This window comes from Danio rerio, chromosome 20 (assembly GCF_049306965.1).
Source record: "Danio rerio strain Tuebingen ecotype United States chromosome 20, GRCz12tu, whole genome shotgun sequence".
Taxonomy (NCBI): Eukaryota; Metazoa; Chordata; class Actinopteri; order Cypriniformes; family Danionidae; genus Danio; species Danio rerio.
Window position 1 is genome coordinate 36,681,433 of NC_133195.1, and position 24,398 is coordinate 36,705,830.

The following is a 24,398-nucleotide window of genomic DNA, read 5'->3' on the forward strand; positions in this document are numbered from 1 at the left end:
AACAAGCAGAATTCCTTTATTGAGACGTGTTGGTTAATCTGCAGTCATACAGCGTCTTCAAGGTGTCCAATGTGTCTGCAAGAGCCTACTAGAGGTCCGCAGTCTGCAAGTTCTTTCACGAGTCTCTCACAAGTCTCACACAAGTCTGAATTAGTCTGAATTGAGACAAAGATTTCATGGCTATATTGTGTTCTTAGGAGGAGGGGATATGGCTAAACAGAGCATGCAAATTAAGAGTTGGAGTCAGCATGGCATAGGTGTTAAAAAACGGCCCAGCTACTGACCACACAAGTTAATCAACATAGGGTTTCTGTAGCATAAAAGCAACACCCGAAGACAAAGACAGAGTCGTTTAAAGCATTTGCATCACTGGCTTAGCCTGTAGTCAGAGAGATAAAGGTTAAATGTCCCTCCTAGCTGGGATGTTAATGAAATTATATAATTAAAAACAAAAGAATATAACTTTTCAGTTATACGTAGATTATTGTTCATTTGGAATTAGTTGATAGAAATTTATATTTCCACAGTTCCCCCTTTGAGAGTTATTTAAAAACTCTCACAAAAAAATATAAATTTATAAGCCTTCCTAAATCCATTCAATGGCTTCTGTTTGATAACAGAAGCCCCATCTTCTAGTCATGTAACTTGGAAAAAGTTACAGGCACATTTAATTTATTCTGTGTCATTTCAATATCTACGTAGATGTAATTGTAGATTTCTAAACTGTTCACGCGTTTATGACAATCAGTTGTAATGTCATAAATCCTACATGATGACACAAAAAATCATGTAGTTAAACTGCAGATCTTCTGAAAGTCCATGGCTTGTGAATAGTGTTCAGTCTTTTGTGAGGTGTGTTTCTTGTGGTTCTTCTCCTGCACAGAGTTGATCTGATGACTTCCTGTCATTCCTGGATCTCCGTAGTGATGCTCTGGTTTAGAGTGTTTCTTGAGAAGATGCAGTGTTTGTGTTTACCTGCACACAAGAAAACACGGAAACAGCAGACCAGCAGTATTCATGCATAGACTTGTATGATCATACAGTTCATGTGTCTAGTTATTCAGGTGATCGTATAGTGGTGTTAAGTTGGTGATCGTGTAGTGTTGTGTATTTTCTGTCTCCTAATCTTAAAGTTATGACACCTATAAAACAGTGAGGTGAGGATAAATGGGGAAAAAGGGAGTCTTCACCACAGGGTGCGGCCCCTGAAGCCTGTTGCTTTCAGTTCTGCCCTGGGCTCCTCACTGGTTTGTGTGTCCTGTTCTGTCCCTGAGTGTGGTGGGCAAACTTTAAAATGTGAGACACAAACTATCATTCAATAAATATCAGTCCTATCAGACATCATAACATTGAATGGGTAGTGATTGAAAATATGTGTTAAACACATTCAAGGCTGTAAGTGGACTTAAGCAGAGTTCCCTAATACAAAGGAAGAAGTTTCCTTTGTGTCTTTTTACAAAGAGTCTTTCATCTTAATTGTAAATGAACTGGGACATTAAGCACTCACAGCCAAAAAATGGTTAGCATCTTTGTGGACAGCTCAATGGATTTAGTGATGAGGGGAGGGGTATGTTGAGGGCATTTAGCAAACTGTTCAGAAGTTGATTTACCCTGTTCATCTCTTTAAAGTTCTTTTTATTCTTTCTACACTCCCTCATCCAATGTCCTTTTTTACCACAGTAATGACAACAGATATTTTTCCTAAGACATTTGTGATTTGATGTCTTTTCTGTGTTGATCTTAGTGGCGGCTGCTTCAAATCTGACTCTGTCTTTAATGTAAGAGTCTCTTTCCCACAAAGCTAAACTGTTCATATTATTTCTGAGAGTGGTGGAAGACAAGGTGATGTTAAGAAATGGCAAAGCTTGTCTGTATTCAGTTGCAAGGCCATCTGACCAGATGCGGACTAGGGGTCCCTTATCATCTAGCACACTGTCCGAATTATCAGCTAATCCACTGTAAGTTATGGCGGATTGACAAAATCTCTCAGTGAATTCATTCACAGATTCATCTTTCCTTTGCACACAACAAGTCACTTTTGACCAGTCGATCTTTGGGCCAACAATGTTCTTTAGAGCTTTCAAAACACCCTCTCTCAAATCATCCTTATTGGCATGTTGTAATTTAGAGGTCACAGTATGCTCAAAACTGTTGAATTCAGATTCAGTGAGAATTTGAGACATTAGCTGGGTGACTTCTGTTAATGACATGTCATAAAGACGCATTTTGCTGATTAGTGCTCTGCTAAACTCTGAAAAATTTGTGCGTGCTGATGGTAAGCTTTGAGACAGTCTGTCTATTTCTTTAGGTCCTAGTGTTCTTGAAACTGTTTGAATTTGAACAACAGAAGTGTTGTTGTGTGAACTCTCAGTTCTCTTAGATCTTCTGGCACCACAAACCTCCACTGAACCTATGAGCAAATCACTATCTGATTGGATGGAAATGTCTGTTTCAGAGACAATTTGTATGTCAGGATGTTTATTATCAGGCTGACTAATCTCCTCAATGTCAGTTTTTGATTTCTTGAGGTTCAGTTGTTTTGTTAATGAGGTTATCTTAGCATGAAGCTCTTGGATCTGTTTCTCTAATTCAGATTTAGCTTGAGCTTTTTGTTTAGCTCGAGATAAACTGAATTCTCTGTAGCAGCAGATAATGCCTTTTACATTGTTTTTGCGAATGCATGCATCAAGCACTTTCTTGCATTCATCTAATGTCCAAACATTATCTGGGTCAATGCTAAATTTCTTTGTCAAATTTAGTCTGACTGACTCTGTTATTGAGTCCATGTGCTGTTGTAGCAGCGATTTGAAATCCTGATCTGACAATAAAGGAGTTTTTAAACTACCTTTTTCAGTTGTAGTGATCAGTCTTGTATTCTGTCTGAACATTTTGTGAGCTTATTATCACAAAGTAAAAATACTAAAACTTTTCTGATGAAAGTGTAGTAATTTCTTCTCTGGCGAAACAGAGGGTAACAATATTAGCACATGTTGCTAAAACTTCCTGCCTGTACAAGATATAACAAATTAGCTTGTATAGCTAAACTTAAACTTCTCTGGTTGAACAGAGGGAAAACGAAATAAAAGAAAAGAAAATAGCACGTAAGGCTTTACTTCTCTGTCTGAACAGAGGATAAACTGTTACTTCTCTATTGAAATAGAGGATAGCTTTTTGTTAAACAAACCCTGCAGCTGTTTGTTAACTTTTCTCTGATGGAGCAGAGAATAACCATGTGTATAGACTGGTCTGTATGGTTCTTTTGATAGAGTGAAACTCACCAAATCGAGGTTGAGCTGAAAAGATTCAGTCTGCAGTGATCTGATCTTTGTATTCAGGTAGCTTAAATGTTCATCAGGGTTGCAGTCAGCAAATAGTTGAGAATTTGTGACGTCCGCTGAGTGACTTCAAAATGCCGTTGAGCTGAAGATTCCGTCTGAAGAAGTTTCCTTGATCTTGAAGCTTCAAGTTGAATTTCAGGAAGATTTCAGTCTTTTGTGGCAAATTGTTGAGAATTTGATAAATTCAGTCTCTATCCGGGTCACGGCACCAAGTTGTTGTAAAAAAAATAAATGAGTGAAAAAGAAGAGAGAACCCAGTCCAGGAGACTCGGAACAAGCAGAATTCCTTTATTGAGACGTGTTGGTTAATCTGCAGTCATACAGCGTCTTCAAGGTGTCCAATGTGTCTGCAAGAGCCTACTAGAGGTCCGCAGTCTGCAAGTTCTTTCACGAGTCTCTCACAAGTCTCACACAAGTCTGAATTAGTCTGAATTGAGACAAAGATTTCATGGCTATATTGTGTTCTTAGGAGGAGGGGATATGGCTAAACAGAGCATGCAAATTAAGAGTTGGAGTCAGCATGGCATAGGTGTTAAAAAACGGCCCAGCTACTGACCACACAAGTTAATCAACATAGGGTTTCTGTAGCATAAAAGCAACACCCGAAGACAAAGACAGAGTCGTTTAAAGCATTTGCATCACTGGCTTAGCCTGTAGTCAGAGAGATAAAGGTTAAATGTCCCTCCTAGCTGGGATGTTAATGAAATTATATAATTAAAAACAAAAGAATATAACTTTTCAGTTATACGTAGATTATTGTTCATTTGGAATTAGTTGATAGAAATTTATATTTCCACAGCACAAAAACAAAAAGTAATATTATTATTAATATTATTATTATTTTTAATTTTTTAAAGTATAAACAAGCAGAGGGTTGAAGACACAAAAAAAAACAAAAATAAAAAGAATTAATAAAAACAAAAGAAAATGCAAGGAGTGATATTGCAGTGCAAAAAATGTGCACAGAAACTCATAAAATAAAATGCTCAATAAAATAAAAGAATAATGTTGTAGATTGAACACAATAAAGTAAATAAAATAATAAAAAAAATAATAAAATAATAAAAAATAATAATAATATTAGAAAATAATGAAATATTTGGTTTATTTAATATGGTGCACACACAAAAACTGCAAGAGCAATGTAGCAATACATGGCATGCAAAGCTGTCTTTCTTTGACATTTAAAGTGTAGCATGAGGGTGTGAGGTGAATGTTTGCATGTGTGTGGAGAAAAAAGTAGGTGGAAAGTCAGGAAATTAAAAAGCTGTGCTTCAAAAATCCTCATAACCATAATATCCTCAAACACACAACTAAACTCCAAAACAACATTGAAAGTTTACACTTTTACCAACAAGCACATGCATAAAATGTAGATCACTTTAACAAGCCATGACCCCCAGATCAGCCACACTGACTTACTGTCTCGTATGGTGTCGAAGGTCCACTGATCATTCTTGAAGAAGGGGTGACATTTTATTTCATTCACTCCAGTTCGGCCAAGCCTCACCTCCCTGAACATAGCAAAACACTGGTCAGCAAAACAGACAGAGAAGCGCTAATCCGTTAAATGACCATCCACCAGGTACATCCAACAGCACAGCATGGAGGAGTGGAGCAGTCAGAGAGACATCCAAAAATAAGGACCGTTCACTCCCCCTTCCTTTCACTTCATCTGCATTGAGAGGGTGCAGCAGTTTGGACTGCCACGTGTGGGACATTCCAGCAGCCTGAATGCAAAGGGAGTGTGTGTGTGTGTGTGTGTGTGTGTGTGTGTGTGTGTGTGTGTTTACATGAAAAAAACAGGAAAAACATTAAGCCCCTCTCTGTATGTTTGATCAGGAATGCTTGTATGTGGGCATGTGAGGGAGGAGAAAGAGGGAAGGAGAAAAGAGGAATTCAGATGGAAGATGTCAGGCTGGAGGGTGAACGTCCATGAAGATGACATGTAGTAAAAGCAGTAGGACATGAAATTTATGTTTTATTAGGGACTTTATCTATAAAGAGCTTTTAAAGGCATAACATGAATAAAGATCAGCTTGTATGTTGTCTTAATCTAATTTAATTCAATTAAAATGTTGCTATGGCTTAGTAAGTTTTTTGGCGATCTGGTGCTTAAGAAATATTTATTGGGATTATTATTATTATTAAGAATTATATGTATATTTTTATAATTTTTCTAAAACCATTAAAGAAAAAAAATCTTATTGACCATAAACCTTAAAAAATAGGGAACATTTCATATAATAACACTGATAAAACGTTTTTTTTCACTGATAAAACTATTTATTTATGTTTTAGGTATCTGTAGTAATCAGGCTAAGATTATATTGAAATTGTTGTATTTTGTCAAATATACACATTATTTACTAATTCAATCAATCAGAACACTACACAGTGTAAACAACAACAACACTGGGTTGTACAAAACTGTGGGTCAATTATACAGGGCGGCAAAATTATGAGCAAAAAATCATTGAATATCTTAATGGTTTAATAAAGATTATTTATTTTTTATAGCCAACATTTGTGTTTGGGGAAATGGATCATCATATTCTGGCTACAGAGGCAAAATATGTTTTTCCATCACATTAGCTGAGAATAAACTGAGCAAAAACTGCACATTTTTCTCACTGAAGCTGCTAAATTAATCTCCTTTATTTCTGTGCCTTGTAATTTATGGCAAGAAAACTTTACTGTTTTCAGCGATAACAAATCTTAGGTGCTCTGTATTTACATTATATATGTTATAAACTACAAAAGAAATCAAAATGTGTAAATAATTGTCCAGAAAATTTACTTTTTTTTTACAGTAAAGCTAATTTCAAATTGAAAAAATAATAAATTAATTTCACTACCAGCCAACCTCTAAAAACAAACAAGTAAGGGTTAATTACGCTAGTAAGTGTCTAGTAAAAGCAGTAGGACATGAAAGTTTTATGAAAGACTTATTTTATGAAGAGCTTTTAAAAGCACAAAATTAATATAGACTTGTATGTTCTCCTTAAATTAAATGTAAAAATATATGATTTGGTGTTTAAGAAATATTCCTTAAGATTGCCATTTTGGAAAAAAGTGCAACGATTTTCTAAAACCATTAAGCAAAAAAAAAAAAATCCTACTGACCACAAACATTTACAAAATAGGGAAAATTACATATGATAACAATGATAACAGATCTAAGGTACCCTGTGATTACATTAAATACGTTATAAACAGTTAGACAGCCACTCTCACTAGCCACTTTGGCTGTGATAAATGTATTTACAGTATATGAGAATATTGTTTTTAAGTATCAACTGTGAATAAAAAGTGTATGCATATAGCTTTATTTTGTTTGCTTTACACATTTTTTTAAATGTGTTTCAAAGAAATAATTAGTTCGGTGCAGCCAGAGAAAAACTTAGCAAATCCTTAGTGTCGAGCCCTAAAAACTCATGTGAAATAAACTATTAATAAAAATAAAATTAAATTAATTACATTGCGACACTATAAAAATTACATCCCATGTACTCATGCTCATTGAGCAAGGTCATAAACAACACTCAATGTTGATTGAACAAGGAGGCATGTGGACACAAAGTATAAATCAATAAAGTTAGCATGTCAAATTCAAATTTATGAATATAAAATATATTTTTCCAACATTAAAATTGTGGTTAGAGAAAATGGCGAGTGGTTAGTAATGTTGGAAAACTCCTAGCCACTGTGGCTGGTGATCAAAAAAGCTAATGTCAAACCCAGGTTATAAACTCCAATTACAAAAGAAATCTCATCATGTGTGTAATAAATTGTCCTGAAAATTTGCTTTTTTTTTTTTTTACAGTAAAGTTAATTTCAAATTGACAAAAATACATGTTACCAGCCAACCTCTAAAAACAAACAAGTAAGGGTATATTAAGAGACTAAGAGTCTGAACTTTACAAGAAAAAAAAAAAAACCCTCAAATCAAATCTTTACGTCTCTCAGTCTCATCTGCTACTCAGAAAGGCACAGATGAGGTCTTTGGCATCCTTTGACATTTCAATATCATCTGGGAAAGTTAAGCTGTTCTTGTGATCCATGATCTTTCCATATGTGCCCACCAGAGACTCGGAATAAAATGGAGTGTCGCCTGCTCAGAGTGACAGACGAATAAATAAATTTAATGATCAGAACACTGAACTAAAATTACAAGAGATGCATATGAAGCTGACACTACTCACCCACTAGAAGCTCATAAATGAAAACACCAACAGACCACCAGTCACACTCGCGACCGTAATAACCAGTCCCTCCTTGAGACATTAAAACCTCTGGAGAAATGTAATCAGGTGTCCCAACAGCAGCGTCACAGCTTACCAAACCAGTCTAAACACACATGTAGAGACATGGATATAAACATTACTGGATGAGTTAATGTAGCTGAAATACAAGTATGTTTAAAATTTCAATTATTTACACAATTCATTTTCATTCAATTCAAGGACTGCACTGTACAATCTAGCCACAAGATGGCAGCACTGACATCTATCATCACCGAATGGAGGATTTCTGTAACGTACGTTAATGATTGTTTAAACAAATATGCTGATTAGGGTTGTAACGGTATGAATTTTTTACGGTATGATAATCGTCTAAAACAATACCACGGTTTGACGGTTTCGCGGTATACGGTATGTTACAAATGTTACAAAATAATAGAACAGTGAAGCAAATTTGACTTTTTCCAAATGATATATTTTCAGTTACTATAAACAACACCACTTATAATGAACAAATAAAAAAATAAGAAAATAATAAATAATGTGTCAAAGTCCAAATAAAGTCCAAATAAACATGGTGCAAATCCTCAGTAAAAAAATAGATATAAATATTTACTATACTATAAATAGTTACATAACGAAACTAGATTCAATATGGAACATCCTTAGGTTTTATGTGCCAGCATGGATATGGTTGTCTGTGGATATGGATTTGGATATGGTTGTCTGCAATAACCCTAACCCAGACAAACAGCTGCACCTTCATTTGCGTCTTTTGAAAACAGCAAGAGCAGCAGTTCGTCTTTGCTGTGTCACTGTTTTGTCATGTTTCTGTGCTGCTGTGCATGCAAAAGTACTTAGTATGAGAATTATTTCATGCAAAACTTTTTTTTTTGCGTTTTATTTAGCCGCGCATAAATGTATGCCTATCTCTCATTCTGTGTTGTTCAAAAAGCTCGTTTTTGGTCCACAAACAAAAGCGAAACCTATGCTTATTGGTTGTGATATAGCGAGTTTGAACCAATCTGGGCATGGAGGAGGGACAATGCATCAATGTATCGTGTCTGGTTTGTCCGGAGACACAGTGACGAGCGTTTCTTTGTTAAATCAGCGTTGTCAAATTTTGATGACGTAACCGCACTGATTCCGGAGCCGCGAATGTTATGTGATACAGCACTGGAAAGCTGAGATTCTCTTCTTTATGCCAATCTTTGAATTGTATGAATCGGATCAGCGGTTAAAACCGTCGATATGCAATTGTTCATGGTATGATAATCGTGCACGTTCAAATCGTGGTAGACCGTCATACCGGTATATTGTTACAACCCTAATGCTGATATGTGTGAGGTGATAATTGTAAATCTCCACACTACAAAATCTAAAAGAAACTCTCTCATTCTCTGTCATGTACAGTACATGTAAACACACCAACTGCTGGTGTATGATATTTATCGTTTTCAATAAAAATGTAATTGTATTGTGAGCTGGCATTGCAGAGAGCTTCATTCAATTGAGAAAAACAAACAAAATTTAAAATGTGTAGGATTTTGTGAAATAATACAAGTGTAACGTCTCCGGTCCTTCAACTCTTCTTCCTCTGCGTTGTGTGCAATGCTCTTTAATGAAGGCCCGGACACAGTATTTGATTACTCCTTTTTACAGATATACTGAAAAAATAAACAGTACAGCCCTTTTTAGTGGATTGCTTGCTGCAGACATACAACATCCACAGCATGGCTGTCTCACAGCATCTGCTTATCACATCACCAATATCCACATACGAACTGACAATCACATGAACATAGCATAAAACGTAACATTCACAATTAACAAATAAACATTGACATACCTGAAAAAATAAACAGTACAGCCCTTTTTAGTGGATTGCTTGCTGCAGACATACAGCATCTAAATAAAATAGAAAATCAAATCAACCGCATGGCCTTGCTAAAGAGCACAATCCAGTAGACATTTATAAAAAGCCATTTAACTTACAAAAACTACATGTCACAAGTCAAACTTAATGCTTAATGATAATATAACCGAATTATAAACTAAATGTTTGAAATCGCAACTTTCTTAAGCTAATATTAATAAACTGTGACGGAGCATGAAAAACACCTACTGCACCCACAGCATGGCTGTCTCACAGCATCTGCTGCGCTAGGTCACTTCCTGCCTAACTTGTATCTGCGGTACCCAAACAAACCACATGAGGGCGCCCTTACTCTATAAAACACATAACTGCTGCATAATTCTATGGAAGTTTTTTCCTAGCAAAATGAAAATGAAAATTCAAATGCTTAAAAGATCAAATGATAATAATTCAGGAGGATTCACAATGAAAAATATAACTTCGTTACACAAGCAAGTTAACACAAGTAGGCTTTGCTGAATATCCATTAAAACACAATAAAGCGAGTTCTGTTCAACAGATCAACAGAAAATACCAAAAAAAGGTGAAGCAGAAAATGTGCATCTTAGTGCAAGAGTTTGTGCGTGCGTGTGTGTGTGTGTGTTTTGAACTTCAATCTGTTTTAAATAAATCATTGAATCAATCAATTCAATTTTGAATCAATTGTTTGAATAAATGTTTATTGAATCACTTATAAAAACAGAATAAATTCAAAATCCCACACCCTTGTATACAGTTTATGAAAAACAGCATGTGACCTTGTACATCCGAATTAGTAGTAGAAATTAAGACACAAGGGGCAACACTGTGGCTCAGTGGTTAGCACTGTCGCCTCACAGTAACAAGGTCGCTGGTTCGAGCCCGGCTGTGCCAGTTGGAATTTTTCTGTGGAGTTTGCTTGTTCTCCCCATGTCCAAACACATGCATTACAGGTGAATTGAATAAATTAAATTGGCCATAGTGGCCATAGTGTATGTTTGAAGGAGTGTGTATAAGTTTTTCCCAGTAGTGGGTTGCAGTTGGAAGGGCATCCGCTGTGTAAATCATATGCTGGATAAGTTGGCAGTTCATTCCGCTGTGGCGACCCCTGACTAATAAAGGGACTAAGCCAAAGGAAAATGATTGAATTGAATCAGGAGGCAAAAAGTACCAGAATTATCAATTACTGAAGTGTGGAATTAATACATTTACTATCCTATGAGGCCTGATGACGACAGGTCAACATGACAGTGACAACAACGTCAATGCAGTAGCCTGAATTTCATTCTCACTTCCTCTATTCTATTTTAATATTGTCAAGACACAACTTAGAACTAAAATGAAGTACCGATTTAGATAGTAGCCTACTATTTTTGACATGGAGAAAGAGACTTGCTGTCACCTACAGTAGTGGTGTCACCTAGTGGTCATATCTGTTAATCCATGTCAGGCCTAAACTAGCCAAGGTATCAGCACAAAAGCACACTAAGCAAAATATTATTCAATTAGATTATTAAAAAAAAAAGGAGAGAAACATTTTTGTTAGAATCAAACCCCCTTAAAAGACACTTCAAATGCACTTATCACACACCGAGTCCATCTTCGTACATGTGCCAAAGTCTGCGAGTTTGAGGTGTCCATTGCGGTCCAGCAGCATGTTGTCTGGTTTGATGTCTCTGTGGATGAAGCCCAGAGAATGGATGGCGTCGAGTGCCAGCACCACTTCTGCTGTATAGAATTGAGCCCATTCCTCTGGGATGTCATAGTTGCTGGTCCGAGTCACCAGATCTCCACCTGGCATGAACTCCATCACCAAATAAAGGTACTTTTCATCTTGGAATGCACAGCACAGCTATGTGGACAGAGAGATAGAGTGGTGAACAGAGAAGTCACAATATATTTCAGTAATCAATACCAGTGAAATTTAACAATACTTAATTTTAGTTGCAGCAACCCAGCTAAATTAAATAATAAGCAATGTGATATTGAACACAGACTTTATTTAATCGTTTAAATATTTATTTCATAATTTAAATACTGTTATTAAAAAACTTTTAATGCTATCAATTACAGAATGTAAATAATAAAGATAAAATATAAAAAAATTATAAATGGAATATTAAATGACATTTTAAGTATGAACATATACATACACAAAAACAGTTGTGTCAAGCAATTAATCAAACCCAAAATTAAAATTTGTATCTTCATAACATGTACATCATTATTTATATTTATTTATAATTTGATGTAGATATAAATATTTCATATAAAGATATAAATGAACATTTTCTCAAATATATACATTTCTTTGTGTACGTATATACTGTACGCTAAATGATAAATATATACACTCCACACAAAATATATTATGTAAATACAAACTTAATTTTTTATGTGATTAAGCATTTGACAGCACTAATAAAATACAACTAGCAACAAGTTATTGCCATTTAAATTATGTTATACTTAAAATCAAGTTTAACTTTCTTTATTTTGGTTAGTTAACATCAACATTACAGCAGCAAAAATATTAGGCTTCAAGGTCTAATGAACTGGTCTGTATTTTTTGTCGTCCTTATTTACACGAGTACATAACTGACTGACTACAACATGGGCTGGTGCATCCTGTGAAATACAAGTGTTGAAAAACAGCCAGTCAAGAATATTTTCTCAGTCAGGTTTACATTTTACTATTTATACTATTTTATACTATTTAAGTGAAGTACTAGTAGTTTAAGTCATTTAACATTATTATTTTTTAATCTTTTACCGGCCCATGCCTAATCCCAAACCAGGGTTTTTTTTAAAGTACAAATTATTGTTCCAAGGCTGCGTTTAATGGGTAGTACTGTGTATATTTTGCCAAATTAAATGTCAAAGGAAAATTTCACATTAAGCTCTATTTTAGGATCACAGTGCAACCCCAAAAATAAATTAATTTTGTTCAAAAATAGGTCATAGGTTTAAAATAATCCAATTTTTCAACAGGGTGTGTCTTTACAGTAAATTACATTGACCAGAGTTTAGAGTCCTCTGCTGACCAAAATCAGACATTCTTTAAATTTATTTTCATTTACAACGTTAATACTGTCACCATCCTCCAAACTTGATTTGATCACTTATTTCACATTTAGTTACCTAAACTAGCATTTTATAATACTATAGCTTATACAATACCCATAATGAGTACAACCTGACAGATTTCTCAGAAAATACCTTGCTTTTAAATAATTTAGTTTCCTATAGAATACAATATTTGTGGAAATCTGGCTTACTCCAATGATGCAGAGATCAGTACAACATGCTAATCGAAACTATTCCAACAAAATGATTTAGCTGAATTTGTTGTAAATATAAACAATAAATGTTTTCTCTAATTTGAATTTAAATTATATAATTCTAATATTTTTTCTCATTTTTTATTTACATGTTTAAGCTTTTTTAACTTGCTATATTGTAGAAACTGATCTAATATTTGCCCCAGGTTTCACTAACAAAGCTTTAGGCTTGTCCAAGACAGGAGTCAGTTCCTCCAGCTGGTTATTTTTGAAGTCAAAACTCTGGAGATTGCCGAGTCTTTGTAGAAAGGCCACAGGTAACAGGGTGAACCTGTTAGATGCCAAGTCCAGCCGCTGAAGAGAGCTGTTTATGGGCAGACAGTCTGCGTGGAGCTCAGAGAGCAGGTTATCCGCCAGAGTGAGCTCCACAAGAGGAGAATTACCAAACACTCGCCAATGTAAAGCCTTCAGTTTGTTACCTACAGACGAAAAACCCAAGCGTACCGACAAATTAGTGTTGATAAGCGTTACGCATAATATTATAAATAAACAAGGTTATTAAAGGTTATGAATCTTTTTTCGGCTAACTATTGCCATTTACAGTTTTTCCTAAAAAAAAAAGCAATAGACAGACAGACAGACAGACAGACAGATAGACAGACAGAGAGACAGACAGACAGACAGACAGACAGACAGACAGAGAGAGAGACAGACAGACAGACAGACAGACAGACAGACAGACAGACAGACAGACAGACAGACAGACAGACAGACAGATAGATAGATAGATAGATAGATAGATAGATAGATAGATAGATAGATAGATAGATAGATAGATAGATAGATAGATAGATAGATAGATAGATGCCAATTTCATTTAGTACAAAAATAAGATTGTACTTAAAATGTACTTTATTTTATTTAAGTTTATATTTTTTGCAGTCAATTACACTTTTTCCCCTTCCTTGCATTGGTGTTACATAAAGGGACAGTTCACAAAAAAGGAAAATTAACTCACCCTTAAATGCTTTCAAATCTTTAAAAGTAAAGAAGATATTTTAAACAAAGGTGAAAACCTGTAATATTGTCTTCCATAGTTGCAAATAAAAATACTGTGGAAGTCAATTGGGTCAGGTTTCCAGCTTTCTTCAAAATATCTTCTTTTGTTTTTAGAAGAAGGCAAAACAGGTTAGGAACGTGATGGGTGATTAAATGACGATTCACTTTTTGGTGAACTGTCCCTTTCATTAAACATTTAGAAATGTTCAAATGGTGTGACTAGCATTTAATCAGTAAAACGTGTTTGTGTCTTATGCTAGTAGTTATCTTTTGCATGAATTAGTGTTTATTCCTTAGGTAGGCTGGTACCTTTTTAATATTTACTAGCAATTATTTGTTAGATAACTGGTTCTTTTTCGAAATAATATTAGACACTTGTTGACATTTATTTGAAGAGTGACTGTTACTAGTAACCGATTTTAAGTATTTGCCAGACTAATATGAGTTGGGTCTAAAAGATGATTTTTATATATTAATAGGCCTTGCTGATCATTAGATACTATAACATCCCTTATTCTACTGAATGTGTAGTGAGTAACCATAGTTTTGTAAGACACATATTACCTGTAAGGTCAAGCACATAAAGATTAGACAGGCCCACGAGCAGATCCGCAGGTGTTGTTTGCAGTTGGTTTCTGGTCAGACTGAGATGCCTCAGATGGGAGAAGATCTTCAGGTCATCAGATGATATGGAGCTCAAATTGCTGAAACGAACACGAAGGTCTGTGGTGTTTCCTGAAAAAACTTTACTGGGTAGCTGTTTAAAGTTAACATGAAGACAAATGACTCTGACCTCATCATTTTCAAGGACTTGTCCGCATTTTCCTTGATGTAAAACGCCACTCTGTATCTGAGAAAAAAGGCTGAGCAGAACTGAGTTAGAAAATAATATTTGCTCATATCTATGAGCAAGTTGCAACAGAAGTAAAAATGTAAGGATTCTAGTTAAAACCTCAATCACCTAATGCCTCAGCCTTACTGTATATTAAGCATGTGTAACTGATCCTGCTTTTATAAATCACATTTGTCAATTTGCAAACAAGGGTTTTCCAGGTCCACATGTGCATCAAAGTTTTGTGTAACACTGGACTTTTATCAATCAATTCTTGTAAATCATTCACAACAAATCACAAGATGTGTTTTTAACCATGACAAATGAAAATAATATCAGTATACGTTACATTTTAGATTTAGAATTGCATTTTTATTGCCCCCTCTAAAAACATCACAATAATAAAGCTTCATTTTATTAAGTAATCACGATTATACAGAGACCTAGAAGGGACGTGATGGTGGGGAAAAATGGGTGGGTAAAAAAAAGGACAGTGATAGGAAAATATTTTTTGAAAAGTTTTTTCCTCGCAAAGGTATTGTGCGTTCCCTCGCAAAACTGTTGTTCCACTAACACTTTCTGTTATTGATTAAAGTTACCATAGTTATTAAGTAAAGAGCAAATGAATCTCTCATTTTGTTTTGATTTTTAACAGTGGTGTCACTGTAAGAATGCACAAATCTATAATGAAAGCATTCCATTACTTTAGTAACTGTTTGAGCTCATTTAAGAGAAAATTAGTTGTGTTTACAATAAAACACGCAGGACAGACATGTTTACATATTATTAAGTGTATTTGTCTGTTTAAACACACACCAAAAATTCTTCCACGTTCCTTCCAGGTCTCAATATGATTATGCTAAATTAATTCAGCCTTACTCTGCAAACTTTTCACATTTCACATGCTCAGCAATGGACAGTTTTTTATTCTGGAATATTAAACATGCTTGCATTTCTATTGAAATATTTAAGGTGTGTTTGGATCATCACAGAGTCAGAAGTGTTCCATCAAATAAAGCTTTTTTTATTAACAATTTCACAAAATGATAAAATAAAGAAAATGTTTGGACCGTAGGTCTTCATGTTCCACTATGCATACAATTTTGTCACAGCATTTAATAAAATGTGCATCTTTGCATCATGATATCAGTCTTCAATAATACATAGAGCAGACTTAATGCTTATTGAAGGTGTTCTTCAAAATAACAGATGACAAAAATATAATCTGGGCCACTAAATATTTGTTTTTCTGAACAAAAATAGATATAATACTTGAGTATATAAATCCTGATGATCACGTAATTATCATTCATTTGCTCTTGGAAACACACTTAAACATCCAGTCACACTTACTAACAACCCTATAAGGAGTCCGAAAATAACCTCTGACATTTTTAAAAGCTTAGAAGACACTTTTTGACAAACTGTATAGTATAGGAAGACACAAACACTCTACCCTTAAAATGACTTAAAATTGAAACTAGATACTTTAGGTGATTTATGGCTTGTGCTGTATTTAAATATCATATACCGTCCCCTTCCCCAGTCATTTATATTGTGGTGTTTGGCACTTGGAAGTCCTGCCATTAGCCCAAATGAACACTATGACATTTTCCGCTTTCATAGACCCCAGATGCATGATCACCTATCCGGCCTTCACCAAGGTTAGCTGAAATTAAGAGAGAGGAGATGGAGGTCATTTAGTACCATAAAAAACGTTCATACATAAAATGCTGGCAGACATGTCAAATCCCATTCTCTATACAGCCAAACCAGCTAAACCAAACCATTCTGCCTTTTATACACGCATACAAACATGCCCACTCGTATACTGTAAGTGCATCAAACCTGCTGGCAAATTCAAAACGTGTTGTATAGTCCCTCACAGTGGGAAATTTTAATATCATTCCAAAAAAAGCAAAACCGGCTTTAAGCCACAGCTTAACACTCACAGATGTTAACACTGGTCACCCCTCAAAAAACTCAAGTCTTCAGAAGTCTAAAATATCGTCATCATTCAATTCAACCTCAAGAGCCCAACCCCAGTCCTTCAGGCCCATTTCAAGCAATCTGCAACAAAGAGGAGTCTTTTGGCCTCATATACAAATGCCAATGACAAAGTCTAAAATAAAGGTTATAAAGTTTAGTTTAAAAGTACACTGGTATATATATATACAGTATAGTGCTCAGCATATAGTGATATATAGTGCTCAGCATAAATGAGTACACAGATAAGCTCCAGATTTGGCTTCAGTACTGACTAAACTAATGTATATGCACAAATAAAATATTGAAAAGCATCCTATAGAAATTATTAATTTAAATAAGAGTTTTGTGAGGGGTGTTCTCATGTATATATATTGAGCACTGTATATTTAAAACTACACTTAGAAGATACGTGATGAAGACAAATTACACCAATAAGCTCCAGATTTGATTTCAGTATTGACTAAACTAATGTATATGCACATATATAATATTGGAAAGCATCCTATAGAAAATATTAATTTAAATGAGAGATTTGTGAGGGGTGTTCTCATATATATATATATATATTGAGCACTGTATATTTAAAACTACACTTACACAAGATACGTGATGAGGACAAATGCTATCCTTTATTTACAGATAACTTTCTTTTTTATTTGATTTTATACCAGTAGATATTTGTTAGAGAAGCCCTCATGATGATATTATTGCTTTTTCATTATTGGAACATTTCATTTTTGGAAAACTGCTGTTTATTTTTTTAAGCTCTACATGATGTGATGGAGACACCCACTGCTCTTTATTTACAAAGATTTCAATTAAAATGTCACAAAAATGACCATGGCAGAGATGTCATGAAAAAAAAAAACTTGGGGAAAAAACACAAAAGATACATTTTTCTTTTTTTGGCCACAAAATAAAAAAAAGATTGGTAATGTTATCACTTTTTCAGCCTTTAAAAATATATAGAGATTTTTTGTGTTTTCTTGAACACTGAAAGATACATACAGAGTTTAAGTTACATTTTAGACATTAAGACCACTATGAGTAACCCGTTTACTGGGTTGAAAATAGTATAAAATAAAATATTCACAGCTTAGATAGGATTAGATGGCAATATTATGGAATTAAAAGAGAGAGCCTGCATTGTTAGTGGAGTGTTTTTTAGTACTGAGGATTCAGATGCAAACAGAGAAGAGAACAAGCAGCCAAACATGTTGAAGATGAGCAGAAAAAAGATGTAGTGCACGGTACTTACTGTCCACACATTTACACGAGTAGGGAAGGTGAAAGGTCAGTGAAGAATGATACGGAGCATTGGGCCAGGGCTACAAAAGGTTAGCGGTATCATTGTAAGCTATTGACATCTTCACAGCCAAGTCTACATACATGACACTACACTATGTTTACCTCAATTAAAAGCAGTAGTTCACCCAAAAATGAAAATGCCAAATTGATTTGCTGACTTTCTTTATGTTTAGTGAGGTATTTGTTTTTCAAAGTGACCACAACTCCTTGCACAACATTACAGTGAGCAGTCTATACAAGTAAATTTTTGGATGAATTTTTCTTTTATTTTGAGATATGTATCTATATATGAGCAATTAATCAGAACAACAACAATAGCAGTGCAGTGATACACTTTTTAGTTTAAAGCTGAGCAGAACAGTTCAGACAGAAGTGTATGCAGGAAAGTAAAAAAGATTTATTTTTCAGAAAGTGACTTTACATGAATTGGCATGAATTAGGCATTTAATTTTTCATGGAAGAGCTTTGTCTAATAAAATAAAATAAAATAAAATAAAATAAAATAAAATAAAATAAAATAAAATAAAATAAAATAAAATAAAATAAAATAAAATAAAATAAAATAAAATAAAATAAAATAAAATAAAATAAAATAAAATAAAATAAAATAAAGTGTTTTAACTATTAGCACAAATGTATTATTACAGAATTAAGAAAATGAAACATGATTTTATTTATATTTGCTTGTAGTTTTTAAAATTTTTTTTAGCATTAACAAAAATAGAATGTTATCAATTAATGATAATTATTTTTATATTTAACAAAACTAATGCTTATTTCAGTGGTTAATCAGAAGGTTTTTTGCATCATTTTTGCAACTAAAATGCTGAGTTTTGCAAATTCTAACTAATAAAGCACGATAAACATTCAAATGTTTTGAACCGTTAAATTATAATTCTTTTTCATTACTATTGTAGAACTACAAATAAACATGTTTTGGAATGAAAATGAATATATTTGGCACACAAAATGAGGTAATGGCAAAGAGCTGAATGGGAAATGATGAATAAATCAAGCTATTTCTCTTTTTTATCCAATAAAACATCAAGTGTTAGTAAAAGAAGATTTCAAACATTGCTTTAGATGAAGTCTTGTTACTCTATCCTCCAATTCTACTATATTTCAATATAACCTAAAGGCCCCAGTATACATCAACAGAAATTGATGTTGTCATTTTGAGCAAAAGTTTGCATCCGCTGGTAAACACCTTTAAACGGTCATTGCCTGGTCCCATTTTACGTAGGTGTGGCTTTAGAGCTTCGCCTTTTTTAACAGGTTAATCGTCTCCAGCGCATTTGTTCTGCTAAGTCTATTGAGGCCAATACAATCCAACACATTCAAAATAAAGGTTCGAAAAAGTTTTGCACTAAAAAGTAACCATTGTTGGTTCCCCAAAGAACCTTTTAATTCAAATAACGCTTTTTTCTCAGCGAGAATTCAAGATATTCAATGATATTTAAGATTATCAACGTATTTTTTCACTGTAATGAAACCTTTATGGAATGGATATTTAAAGCTGTTCATGGAACCATCTATGCCAATATAGAAGCTTTATTTTTAAGACTAAGAGCTGCTTTACAGTGGAAGGGTAATTTATTAAAGAGCCCATATTATGGGTTTTTGAAAATTCCCCTCCATGTAGTGTGTAACACAGCTCTAAGTGAAGTGAAGTATCCAGCTAAGGCTTAAATCTGTAAGAATACAGTGTTTAAAACGGTTGATTCATCTATAAAAGAGTCGACTCATAGTGCTTCAAACGAGTCGCCTTGATACCGAGTCATTAGGTGTTTCGCCATGACGTACGAACGAAACCAAGTTATTCACGTGCAAGCGCAAACCCGAGAGATTTCAAACCTGAGGCCCCGCCCTCTGACGCAGAAACCCAGACACACACACACACACATACACACACACAAACAAACACACGCACACAAACATGCCGGTCGATAGAAGTCACACTGCAGATGGATATTATATTGAGTCTCTACCAAAAGATGAAACATCAGCATTATAACCAAGCAGTTGGAAACTACTGGAAACTTCTGGAAGCTACATGCTACAAAGAATACTTCATCTGAGTTTGTTAAAGGAAGGATCAGTAAAGAGTAACTTACTGATGGATGTCAGGATGGGTTTCTTCCTACCTTTCTCAAGTGTAAGTACGTGCGGTTAAAGTTGTTGCCTCGTTGACTCTAGCTTGCAAATGTATTTAGTTGTGATTTGTTAATTGTAACCGAGTGTACTGTATCAGGTTAACTAGCTATATTCTCTTATCGCGTGCAAATTCACGTTAAAAACGCGATGCGCGCTGCTTTGTTTATGGAGCTCCGTGGTAGAGTTCTGCATTCTGAATTTCCGAATAAATCGCGGGAGCGGTCGGTAACGGGTTTAATTTGGGACGGGAGCGGGCTGTCTAGCAATATCACGGATATTGCTATGCGAATGAGAAAGAGAGAGTCTGCTTGGTGCTTGTGTGTGTTAGTGCGCACGCGCACGTATGAGAGAGAGAGAGAGAGAGAAAGAGAGAGAAAGAGAGAGAGAGAGAGCGAGCGAGCGAGAGTTTTGTGTGCTGGGTGTTGTGTGTGTGTTTATACAGACATCTTGGCTGTCTGGACTGTATAGCTGGGTGATTTTTGGTTGTTTTCTCCCCCGCTCTAGCGGGATCGGGCGCGGCGGGCAGAAAACGGAGCGGGTTCTCAGGCTAAAACCTGGCAGGTGCGGGCGGAAGCGGGAGCGTTGTCGTCCGGAGGTGTGTGTGTGTGTGTTTTTGTGTGTGTGTGTGGCAGCTAAAATCCACGCCTACACTATCGAGCGTGTATGAACTGTGATTACTTTTTATATTGCTGATTAGCTATTGGCCATTTTACTCTCTGACTGAAGGCAGTCGACTAATCGCGACAGACTGTCATCGGTCCAATCAGAGCAGATTAGCTTTGCGCTAAGGAGGGGTTTGGGAACAAATTAATCACTGGACGATTCATACGGGAGTCGCTGGGATATTTAGGTAAAAATAAATGCAGATTATAAGACCATGAAAGTGTTTTTTGACCTTGCATGCATATTAAACTGTTGTTGGAGACTCTTACAACCAAGACATGACCCTATTTCATGTATAATATGGGCTCTTTAAGAAAAGATTTGATCATGTTTGATACTTAAAAAGCTTAATACTTGGTGTATTTGATTAAACTGCTATAAACATGATGGGACTCCACATGACTGGATTGCTGAAAACTGCTGTTTTGTCACCAGTCATTTTTGTTTACGTTTATTTAGTTGTTACTGTAGGAAAAAATTGCACAGCACATATTTACATATTCATCTAAACATCACTGAGGCGTGTTGATGATGTCAAGATGTTCACAAACATTAAACCACCACTCTGGAATTTCAAACTTATTTTTTCTTCCTAACGAAGAACAAAACATTCTTTATATCTGGGCATTAAAGGTATAGTTTCTTCAAAAATGTAAATTCTGTCAAAATCAGTTTTTAATCTCTATCAGTATCTTTCTTCTAATGAACACAAAAGAAGGTATTTTGAAGAATGTACCCAAAGTATTTGTTTTTCTCTACTGTGTCTGCCAATGGCTACCAATTTACAGCATTCTTCAAAATATCTTCTTTTGTGTTGAACAGAAGAGAGACACATGTTTGGAATAAGTTGAGGGTGAGTGAAAGCGTCTCCTCCTCACCTGTTCTTGCTGGAGGGCTGCTGTCGTGTAGAGTGCACTTTGACGGCTGCTCGGTGTGAAAGTCTGGGTGAAGACTGAGCGAGGCGAGGCGACGGCTGAGGGGAAAGGGTAGTGGGTGGAGGGTTTACGCGGAACCCTCTTGAGCAGCCGACTGACCCACTTCTTCTGCTCCTCTGTGGAGTTTGCCAGCAGCAGCATCTCTTTCGCTGTGGACATGTCGTAATTCACTGGAGGACAAAAACCAAACAACAGATTCTTTTCAGAGTTCAAAACTCCATGTGTTAAAATGCATTTTCAAAAGCTTCGGTTTATATCAACAATTTTATAACAAGCAATTTTTAGCAAGCAATTAAACCGATCTAAAATGACAGTAAATACATTAAAATGTTACAAGAATCTAAATCCAGTAAAATTCAGCTTTATTTAATGTCTTTTAAAAAGCTTCTAACAGTTTCCACTGGAATATTTAGCAGCACAACTGTTTTCAGCATTGATAATAAGATATTTCATGAACATCATAGTAGTACTGTATATTGATTTATGAAGTAAAAAATGTAAATATATAATAAAGGATCGAGCAACATTGAAAAAACAAATGCTGACAATTCAGCTTTGACATCACAGGAGTAAATTAACATTAACACAAACAAAAAAAAAACATTCAAATATTTTAAAATGTCATTGGCTGAAATATGCCACAATTTTTTTGATGTTAATACATTTTGGATCAAATACTTGCAATCTTGTTTAACATGAAAACTTTTTTTCCATGTAGTAATAAAATACATCAATACAAACATATGATTTATTATTTTATATGCGGTTCTGATACGTTTTATATTTGAAAGCAAACTACCAATTTGTAAAAAAAGAAGCAATTCACATTATTATGTGTATAAATATAATTTGATAATATACATGCAGCCTTGTTAACGTCAAAAGAACTTAAAACAACAGTAGAATAAAAGTAGAATATTTCAGTTATGACTAACATCCATAAATACACGCTTACAGTGCTCAGCATATACAGTACGAGTACACCCCCCCTCCCCCTTTCCTATGAGATGCATATGTTACATTTATTTAGTGTCACTTACAGCCTGCATGTCGTTGATTTCTCTCTGGTATTTGATGATGGAGTGGTTAAGCTTTTCTTTCTCCGTGCGGAGCTGCAGCTGGAGTTGTCTGATCTCCTTCTCCTTCCTGCGGATGTCTGTGTTGTTGATTTGCTGTGGCCTGCCGTCCGTCTTCTTCATGACCTCCGCCAGCTTGTTTATAGCCTACAATACAGACATCTGATATTGGAATTCAGCCGAGACATGAAAAAAAAAAACAGCTATTTTAAGCTATGATGTAATCAACAGTTACAAAGCTGTGATAAAAAATTCAAAATGCACCTGAATCTTGAGTGTTTTCTCCACCTGTATCTGCTTCTCATACGACACTGTGAGAGATTTCATCTGTTTCTCTTCTTCTTTGATCTTCTCCAGCTCTGTTTATTAAATGTTAAAGCATGGTAAATGAACATTGTACCATCACTCTATTTATATTATTATAGAAGTCAGCTCACTTTGCTGTATGTGCTTCAGTTTATTGTTGAGCTCCTCTTTCTCACTGGCCAGGTTGGCAACATCCACAGTCAGCGTACGGTTTGACTCCTCCAGCTTGTGTAGAATAGAAGAATAATAATGAATTAATGTTCATCTGGAGAAGATATTTTTCATGTTCTAAAAGAAATCTCTTCTAGTCTGCAGCTGTTTTCTACAGTTGAAGTAAAGGGTATTAGCCTGTGAAATTTTTACAGAGCTAATAATTTTGTCTTCAATTGTATGTGAACATTTTGTAACATTTTTTATTTATTCCTGTAGTTCAAAGCTGAATTTTCTGAAATATTACTCAAGAAATTGTTTAGAACAATTATTGGTGTTAAAGAGTTCATATTTTATCGATGAAAACATGTTGATTCGCTTGGTGCTTAACATTTTTGTGCATATATCATATCATATCATATCATATCATATCATATCATATCATATCATATCATATCATATCATATCATATCATATCATATCATATTATATCATATCATATCATATCATATCATATCATATCATATCATATATACACAAACCATCAGGAGAGATTTTTTATAGATATGATTTTATAGTTTATAAAGTGAAAATTCAAAGAAATAAACAGCAATTTAATGTCCTGCTACATTTATTATTCATAATTTCATATACACATGACGACAATTTGTTATATAATTAAAGATAATCATGCTTATATATACACTATAAATGAGGAGGATTTCTCTCCTCCTCAACTCCTGGGTCTGAATGCAAACACAGTGGATAGAGGTGCAGCAGGTCTCTTGCCCTATCCATTTCAACCATTATCCCTACTGGTAATCCGGAAGATTTTAAACATAGGTGGATATAGGCGATATGTCTGAATGGAAACGAACTCAACTGAAAAAAGTCTGCCATTTTACAAATATCATAAAGCTCTCCAGACAAAAATGCTTGCTGCAAACTAATAGCTTTGCTTTATCGGACCTGACAACATCGCAGGGAAAAACATGCAACAAACCCCGTGGTTCATGTAAACATACAACCCATGCCATGAGCAGACGCCGTCTCACCAAGTTATTGGGTCTCACAGCTCATAGGATATGAAAACTCAGTCTATGAATAATAATGAGAAACTAATGCGTCATCACTCCACTAGCAGATTCGTGCTACATCATTGATTTTGA

At 34.9% G+C, this 24,398-nt stretch overlaps 1 protein-coding gene across 4 annotated transcripts in view; it reads right to left on the minus strand.

The window, feature by feature from the left end:
* Positions 1 to 24,398, minus strand: part of LOC101882847 (rho-associated protein kinase 2-like) — a 45,642-nt gene continuing 21,244 nt past the window's right edge. The window contains exons 1-6 of one of the 4 annotated variants that reach the window (XM_073933428.1): positions 14,778 to 14,803; positions 14,610 to 14,679; positions 14,381 to 14,520; positions 11,068 to 11,328; positions 7,544 to 7,688; positions 5,828 to 7,452 (exon numbers count right to left, since the gene is read on the minus strand). In XM_073933428.1, the coding sequence (XP_073789529.1) occupies positions 7,310 to 7,452; positions 7,544 to 7,688; positions 11,068 to 11,328; positions 14,381 to 14,398 (567 nt within the window). In that variant the 5' untranslated portion in view covers positions 14,399 to 14,520; positions 14,610 to 14,679; positions 14,778 to 14,803 and the 3' untranslated portion in view covers positions 5,828 to 7,309. Of the gene's footprint in view, positions 976 to 4,571; positions 4,853 to 5,827; positions 7,453 to 7,543; positions 7,689 to 11,067; positions 11,329 to 12,253; positions 13,237 to 14,380; positions 14,521 to 14,609; positions 14,680 to 14,777; positions 14,967 to 24,398 lie in introns of those variants that run through there. The other 3 variants (XM_073933427.1, XM_073933425.1, XM_073933426.1) reach the window with 3 other exon arrangements.